This window comes from Myotis brandtii, unplaced genomic scaffold (genome assembly GCF_000412655.1).
Source record: "Myotis brandtii unplaced genomic scaffold, ASM41265v1 scaffold83, whole genome shotgun sequence".
NCBI classification, from domain to species: Eukaryota; Metazoa; Chordata; class Mammalia; order Chiroptera; family Vespertilionidae; genus Myotis; species Myotis brandtii.
Window position 1 is genome coordinate 121425 of NW_005371371.1, and position 7821 is coordinate 129245.

The 7821-nt window shown below is 46.9% G+C and overlaps 2 protein-coding genes across 2 annotated transcripts in view; one reads left to right on the forward strand and one right to left on the reverse strand.

The window, feature by feature from the left end:
- GRTP1 (growth hormone regulated TBC protein 1) overlaps nucleotides 1-862 on the forward strand; it is a gene marked incomplete at its 5' end in the record, with an annotated part of 30697 nt that extends 29835 nt beyond the window's left edge. The window contains one exon of the mRNA XM_014531924.1: nucleotides 457-862. Coding sequence (XP_014387410.1) covers nucleotides 457-546 — 90 coding nt within the window. The remainder of the gene's footprint in view (nucleotides 1-456) is intronic.
- Nucleotides 863-3326: 2464 nt separating this feature from the next.
- The window catches only part of LAMP1 (lysosomal-associated membrane protein 1), an 18999-nt gene continuing 14504 nt past the window's right edge, over nucleotides 3327-7821 (reverse strand). Inside the window, exons 6-10 of the mRNA XM_014531938.1 lie at nucleotides 7494-7639; nucleotides 6666-6791; nucleotides 5043-5109; nucleotides 4803-4973; nucleotides 3327-4271 (exon numbers count right to left, since the gene is read on the reverse strand). Of these exons, the coding sequence (XP_014387424.1) occupies nucleotides 4132-4271; nucleotides 4803-4973; nucleotides 5043-5109; nucleotides 6666-6791; nucleotides 7494-7639 (650 nt within the window). The 3' untranslated portion in view covers nucleotides 3327-4131. The remainder of the gene's footprint in view (nucleotides 4272-4802; nucleotides 4974-5042; nucleotides 5110-6665; nucleotides 6792-7493; nucleotides 7640-7821) is intronic.

Below are 7821 nucleotides of genomic sequence, written 5' to 3' on the forward strand. Positions count from 1 at the left end.
ATGGGTTCTTAAACTGGCCCGGAGGGCCGGAACAAAAGCATGGATGGAGTGTTTGTGTGAACTAATATAAATTCAAAGTAAACATCATTACATAAAAGGGTACGGTCTTTTTTTTTTTAGTTTTACTCATGCGGGCCGTAGTTTGCCCACGGCTGGTCTAAACAATACACAGGACTCAGGCAACAGAAGCAAAAATACACACATCAAACTTAAAACCTTCTGCACAGGCAAGGAAACAAACAGCAGCCTGACCAGAAAAAATATTTGCAAACCATGTATTTAATAAGGGTTAGTATCTAGAATTTATAATTAACTACCCGGGGCTGAGGGCTGTCTTCCCTCGGTGGGTGTGGCCTTACGCCTGTCCATCTGCCACAGCCTCACCTTGAACAGGGGGCGGCTAAGGTAAAAACTTATCTTTGGTTTGTTTTTAGTCCAATTCCGTTCCTCTTCCAGAAAATCTTCTCCGAGCCTGGAAGCTTGCCCATGACCACCATCACCAGGCTTCGGGAGAGCTGCAGGGCCAAGCTGCTGGTGCAGGGGTGACCTGGACACACTCCCCTCTGCCCTGACCATGATGCTTCATTCCCAGAGTTGACCAATTTGTACTGCTTTCCTTTTTAGTGCTGTAAATACTTGATGTCTCCACACTTTAGTCGTGAATTTTTTAAAAGAGCAATTTAAAGTCATGTCATTCTGTAACTGATGAGCTATGAAGTCAAATTTCTGAAGATATATTTTTACCTGAGACAATAATATATAAAATGTGAGGTGTGCGTTTGTATTTAATAAAGTATGTCAACACCTATGAGTTTGTGATTGCCAGCCAATTGAAAATTAAAACCAAAACAGTCAACTGTCATTAGTGTTGCTAATGCCAATTAAATATTATTCTATTCCTTTCTGTGGCAGAGCATTTACCTTCATGTAAGGTTTGTAAATGTACCCAGTGATCTCTCTTTAGAAAGGTAATTTTAAAAAAATATTTTTAAAAATTTGATTTTTAGGTTTTTAGAGAGAGGAAGAGAGAGGGAAACATTGATGTGAGAGTGAAACATCAATCGGCTGCCTTCTGCACGCCCCCTACTAGGGATTGAGCCTGAAACCCAGGCACGTGCCCTGACCACGAGTCAAATTGGAATTTTTGGTGCTCCAGAAGACGCCCAACAAACAGCCACACTGGCCAGGGCTAGAAAGGTAATTTAAAAAAACTTGAAACCTCACTGCCTAGGTAGGCTGAACCCTGCATGGGACAGGCAGGGGCAGACAGGGACAGGATGGGGCAGGGCAGGGGATGACAAGGGGCGAGGGGAGACAGGTGGAAACAAACAGGGTCCCCTGGGAGCAGGCAAATGGGAGACGTGGGAACTCAGAAGCAGTTGGCCTGCTTCCCCAGCACCTGCCCCTCCAAGTGGCCCCAAGCTTGCCTGCCCTACTCAGCAGTGTGACCTGAAAACACCCAATTTCTCCAAAAAATGTCCTCCCACTTATCTCCATCCTCATCCCACGTCTATACTGCGATTGTGGGGAGTTTTACCCTCAAAGGGAGACACAGTTAAGGGACCTGGGTGATGGCAGCCTCGCCTGATAGCAGCACCTGGGCCACCCTCCTTTCCAGCCTGGGCCATCATGGTAACGCCTCCCTTCTCCACTGCCACTGATGAAGCTGGACCTAGACCAAAACAGCACTCGGATGTCCAATCCACTTTAGACGCTGAGCTTGGGGAGCCCTCCAAGAAACAGCCAAGCATGCGGGTCACTTGCATGGGGTTGGCACAGCTGACCACTGACCTCAGAGCTCCTAGTCCTGACCCTTCCACACGAGCTGTGCGATCCCTAGCCTTTTGCTCCCAGGAACTGTGAGACACCCACCCTAGACAGGATGACTTGAAGCTGTACCTGATGAACCAGCGGTGGCTTTCCCTGAAAGGAACCCAGTGGTGGAGGTTCCCCTTCTTGAAATGTAAGCAGCTGTGCCTCTAGGGCAGTGATGGCGAACCTATGACACGCGTGTCAGAGGTGACACGCAAACTCATTTTTTTTGTTGATTTTTCTTTGTTAAGTGGCATTTAAATATATAAAATAAATATCAAAAATATAAGTCTTTGTTTTACTACGGTTGCAAATATCAAAAAATTTCTATATGTGACACGGCACCAAAGTTAAGTTAGGGTTTTTCAAAATGCTGACACGCCGAGCTCAAAAGGTTCGCCATCACTGTTCTAGGGCATGGTCTCAACATCCGGGCTGTCTGGGTTCTTGGGAATCTCTGCCCCTCCAGACAAACACTACTTCTACACTGGCCATTTCTAATGCTCTCTAAACCCTGAAACACCTGCTAAGACCCGACTCTCAGCCAACTGCTGGTTTCTCAGTTCTGGATCAGGCATAATGTGTCTGTACTGTCCAGACTGGGGAAATGAAAATCCAAGAACCTCATGATGCACTAAGGCTGTATGTCATGCCGCTGCCTGCAGGCTCTGGACCCCATCCCCAGGCAGCTTTCAGACTGCCTAACTGCAATCCTGCCGCATCTTGGTATTTGTCACATGGCCCCATACTGCTATGCTTGGTTTGAAGAGGACTGCTAAGAACCACCCAGGACTACCTCAGCTATACAAAAGAAAATTTCCTCCCACCCACAGCAGATTCTGGGGTGCAGGTGGCCAGGGATACTCCAGTCCCAGGGTCACCCAGCAGGCAGGCTGCCCTCAGCCTGAGCCACCAAGGCCCAGAGATCCTTAGAGGGCACCGATCTTTGCTTAAAAGTTAAGATTAGCCCTGACTGGTTTGGCTCAGTGGATAGAGCGTCGGCCTGCGGACTGAAGGGTCCCAGGTTAGATTCCGGTCAAGGGCATGTACCTTGGTTGCGGGCACATCCCCAGTGGGAGGTGTGCAGGAGGCAGCTGATCGATGTTTCTAACTCTCTATCCCTCTCCCTTCCTCTCTGTGAAAAATCAATAAAATATATTTTTTAAAAAAGTTAAGATTAAATAAAACTTGAGCACCTGCTCTGTAAGCTCCAAGAACAACTCGCAGGGCCTGCAGCAGGACCAGATAAGGCCCATCTTCTTCCCCTCCTCACTCTCATGGAGTGGGTAGGACAACGATATGGCTGCATTGTCACAACTGAAGACCGACCTTTAAGCACGACTCATGTTCTCAAATTGCCACCAGCAGACTGGCTACACATCAGCTCTCCTAGAGGCAGGGTGGCTTGGGCAGATTCCCCACGTGCAGTTGTTATTGGCACCACTCCACCCCAGCTTACACACTGCTCTCCACCATTCATCCCGAGAGCTGACAAAAGCACAAGGTCCAGACAAAGAAAGAAAGAGACATTTTATTAGCATTGTTACGGCAATGCATTAAATGAAGGGATCCTCAGTGCACAGCCCACCCGAGCTGCAAGCGGATAAATCAGAGAGTGGAACAGATTATTGTACACAACTGCAGACACAGGATCACCCTGAACCTCAAACAGAAGATTGAAAATCACTTTACAAAAAAAAAAAGTAAGTAAAAATAACACCCATTTTTCTATTTAAAAAAGTGCCAGCTCTTGAGTGGTAGAGCATGGAAAGACCAATCGCTTTAATGCTCAGCTATGCAGCCTGTGGGGGCCAGGGCTGTCTTGGCTTCTAAAGCTTAATTTAAGCATTCCAGAGTTTCCTCTTCTGAAGTACTTCTGTCTACTAATTTATGAACTGTGTCAGTCTAACAGTTAGCCAGCCTTCATTAGTTGTAAGTGTTAAGACCACAGAACCTCCCTTTGTAAGGCTTATATCTGAGTCAAGAATGAAGAGAAACTAAACACCAGAACCTTAAAAAGTCAAATGATAGTGGAGCCAGTGCCCATTTAGAAAAGCACTCTTACCCTCCCCCCCTTAAAGATCTACTTTGGTAAATATTAACGTTTAACCAGTTAGCAAAATATTTAACCCCATTAGCAAAATTAACACCGTCATTGCAATAGTTACTCTTTGTGCATAGTAAATGTTGCAAGATGAACTTCACATTGGATAAAGCAGATCTGAAAATCAGTTTGCAATAAAGTGTGCCTCCCTCAACATCAACCTAAGCTCAGGGAAATGAACAGAGCCCTGCAGCTTCTGCTGGTCTGCGGCCGGGCTAAATCGTCTGGTAGCCAGCATGGCTCCTCTTCCTGCCGATGAGGTAGGCGATGAGGACGATGAGGACCAGCCCTGCCAGGGCACCGCCCACGGCGATGGGGATCAGCATGTTATTCTCATCCAGCTGACATTCTTCCACTGAGGAGACAAGCGAGAACGCACCATGTGCACGTGGGTTGTCACCATGTGGACCCCACAGAGGCCTCTCCCTCCTCTCTACCTCTGCCCACCGCCACACCCAGCAGGGGAGGAGGCTCCAATTTCAATCAATTATCACTTGGAGAAGCTCCTACAGAGGCGGGGCATTCTGTGTGGCTAGGAAATTATGGTCAGTGTGCAGTCCTAGGCGCTTGGGCCCTTCTGGACACTGAACTCACCAAACAGATAGCATTTTAATATCCCAATTTAATAGGGGGAAGAGCCACACTACTTGTTAAAAGAACTGCCTTTGCTCAAATAGTGACATGCTCACAGCTGAGACATGCTGGGCATTTTGGAAGCAAGCTAACACAGGAAGGGGAAATTTGCTCTAAAACTCTCTTAGGCTGGGAAAGGGAACCTGCACTCCCACCCCCTCCTTGCAACACAGAAGCTGTTAAATATCTAAACAGAACCAAAGCCTGCTGAAGCCCACTCAGAGTCTGAAACGCTGCCTTCAATGCTACTTACCAGACCCAAACTTGTCACCTTCTACCTGGAAAGCCTGGACCCACACTTTGAAAATGTTGACAGAAAAGGCCTCTGTGACCCAAATGTGCTCCTCGGCGTTGCACTTGTAGGAATTCCCCATAGTGGCCTGAAGTGCTCTCAGCGAGCTATTGGAGGCCTGGAAGGTGGGCACTGCAAAGGCATGTGAGAATTAGTGCTCCGAGACAGCGGGATGGGCAGGGGAATTGTGGGGAATCTTACCTTTGGCGTCAGGAAGAGTCATGTTCAACTGGATTTCTTTCAGAAAAAAACGGCTGGAACTCGCATTCTTAAAGAGAAGAAGATAATCCTTAACCAGTTAACAGATTCACACATTTGTTGTAAACTTCGGTAATAAATTTGATCTATCATAGTTCTAAGCTTTAGAATGAAACTGAAGAGTATCATGTCTGTAAAAGGCATCATATAAATATCAAGAACATAAATTCTGATTAGTTCCTTCCAGATCTTCTTACATAATCAGATTTTCTGCTAAAAGGACTGAGGAAGCCTTATTCTAAAAAGGTAAACTCTGCTCCCCCACCCCCCAATGTTTACTGAGCTTTAGGAAAGTTCAACTTTATTATGAGAAACCCAACTGTTAAACAGTTCACCAGGATAGTGCATTACAAGTATTCATAAGTTGTACTTCTATTCTTCCCATATTTAACTTTCTGTATGATTCTTCCTAGGCAGGTATGAAGAAAAGAGGTACAGCCCTGACTGGTTTGGCTCAGTGGATAGAGCGTTGGCCTGCGGACTGAAAGGTCCCGGGTTCGGTTCCGGTCAAGGGCATGTACCTTGGTTGCGGGCACATCCCCAGTAGGAGGTGTGGAGGAGGCGGCTGATCGATGTTTCTCTCTCATCGATGTTTCTAACTCTCTATCCTTCTCCCTTCCTCTCTGTACAAAATCAATAAAATATATTAAAAAAAGAAAAAAAGAAAAGAGGTACAGAATACAGAGATGCTGCTTCTCGGTAAAGGGGTGAGAGAGGCTGACCTGAGCTTCCGCCCTGAAGTCACCCCTTCCCTCTCTGCAGCTACACAGACTGTCTGCAGTCTAGTGCTAACAGTGGCAATTGGGCACAGCAGGCACTCTCTAATGTCTGATGAATAAATGAACGAAGGTCCATTTGTAAACAAGAAAGGGGGAGGGGGAGCTAAGGGTCCAAAAAGACTGACAAAAGGAAGGCAGAGAAAAGACTTATCCTTCCTTGCTCTGGCCGGTTTGGCTCAGTGGATACAGCGTTGGCCTGCGGACTGAAGGGTCCCAGGTTCGATCCCGGTCAAGGGTATGTACTTTGGTTGCAGGCACATCCCCAGTAGGGGGCGTGCAGGAGGCAGCTGATAATGTTTCTAACTCTCTATCCCTCTCCCTTCCTCTCTGTAAAAAAATCAATAAAATATATTAAAAAAAAAAAAAAAAGACTTATCCTTCCCAAGGCAGAGCTCTGGGTTTCAGGACCTGTGTTCAGTTTCGTTCTGGCATGCACATGGTGTGCTCAGCTTAGGCCAGGGGTGGGCAAACTTTTTGACTCGAGGGCCACAATGGGTTCTTAAACGGGACCGGAGGGCCGGAACAAAAGCATGGATGGAGTGTTTGTGTGAACTAATATAAATTCAAAGTAAACATCATTACATAAAAGGGTACGGTCTTTTTTTTTTTTTTAGTTTTATTTCGGCCCGCGGGCCGTAGTTTGCCCACGGCTGGCTTAGGCGCTGTGGCCACGAGGCACCAAGTGCGTGAGCAAACACAGTAGAACAAAAACCACAGTGAGATGCATGCTAAGATGCCAGGCAGGTCTGGCACTGAAGCCCCGAGTGAAGTGAACAGGGACACTCACCTTTCCAAATTGGAAGGCTAGGAAAGTGCTGGCCTCACTCTGGAGCTCTAGGGTCACCTGCTGGGTAGTGCAGCTCCCACCGACTTTGGTGTTATCTGGGTTAATGTTGAATACTCTGGTCACAGTCTACGAAGAAAAGCAAACTAGTTACCATTCCATCTCCCACCCTGGGTCCTCTATTGTTGAAAAACAAAAGCAATCCTAAAAAACAGTAACTTCAAGGTCACTTTCATTTTAACCAAAACTATAAGAAAAACACTAAAAGTTTACGCTAGTGCAGATTTCTGGAATCAAAAACAATTTTTAGCGCTACTTCTGATTGCTACTTTCAAAATGGCCCATACCTGTGGGAAAGGTGTAGCAGATCCTAGTGCCCTTCTCACCCTGTCTCCCAGCGGTCACACACTTTACCTTCATCACAAGCAAGTTATTTGACATAGCCCCACAGAGTTTGTCATTAGGGAGAAATATTATTTCAAAGGAAAAGCATAAAAATAACATTTTAATGTCTGAGTGGTAAGAATTAAGCAAAATTTAATATTCTCTCAGGGGTCAACAAACTTGTTCTGTAGAGGCCAAACACTGCACATTTTATGCTTTGTCTCTGTCAGGATGACTTGATTCTGCTGTTTCAGAGGAAAGCTGCCATACTATGACAGGGGTGTGCATGGCTGTGGCCAATAAGCTAACTACAGATACAGGCACACTGACTTTTATTCCCTCTGACTTGTATTCTGAAAGGCCGTGCACACACACGGATTTCCAACACTCGTATGCACCAACACTCCTGCGCACAGAGAGAAAGGGGCTCCTTGGGGCTCAGCCTACCTTGTCGTCCTTCTTCTTGTAGGTGACATTTAGCTGCAGCCCCATGTTGGCAAGCAGACAGGTTCCGTTGGTGCCACTCACGTTGTACTTGTGCACTGAGGGGCTCTCAGGCACTGGGGACGGTGAAGGGTGGGGAGGGGTTGGAGCACAGAGAGGGGGCTCCTTGGGGCTCAGCCTACCTTGTCGTCCTTCTTCTTGTAGGTGACATTTAGCTGCAGCCCCATGTTGGCAAGCAGCAGGGTTCCGTTGGTGCCACTCACGTTGTACTTGTGCACTGAGGGGCTCTCAGGCACTGGGGACGGTGAAGGGTGGGGAGGGGTTGGTGAAG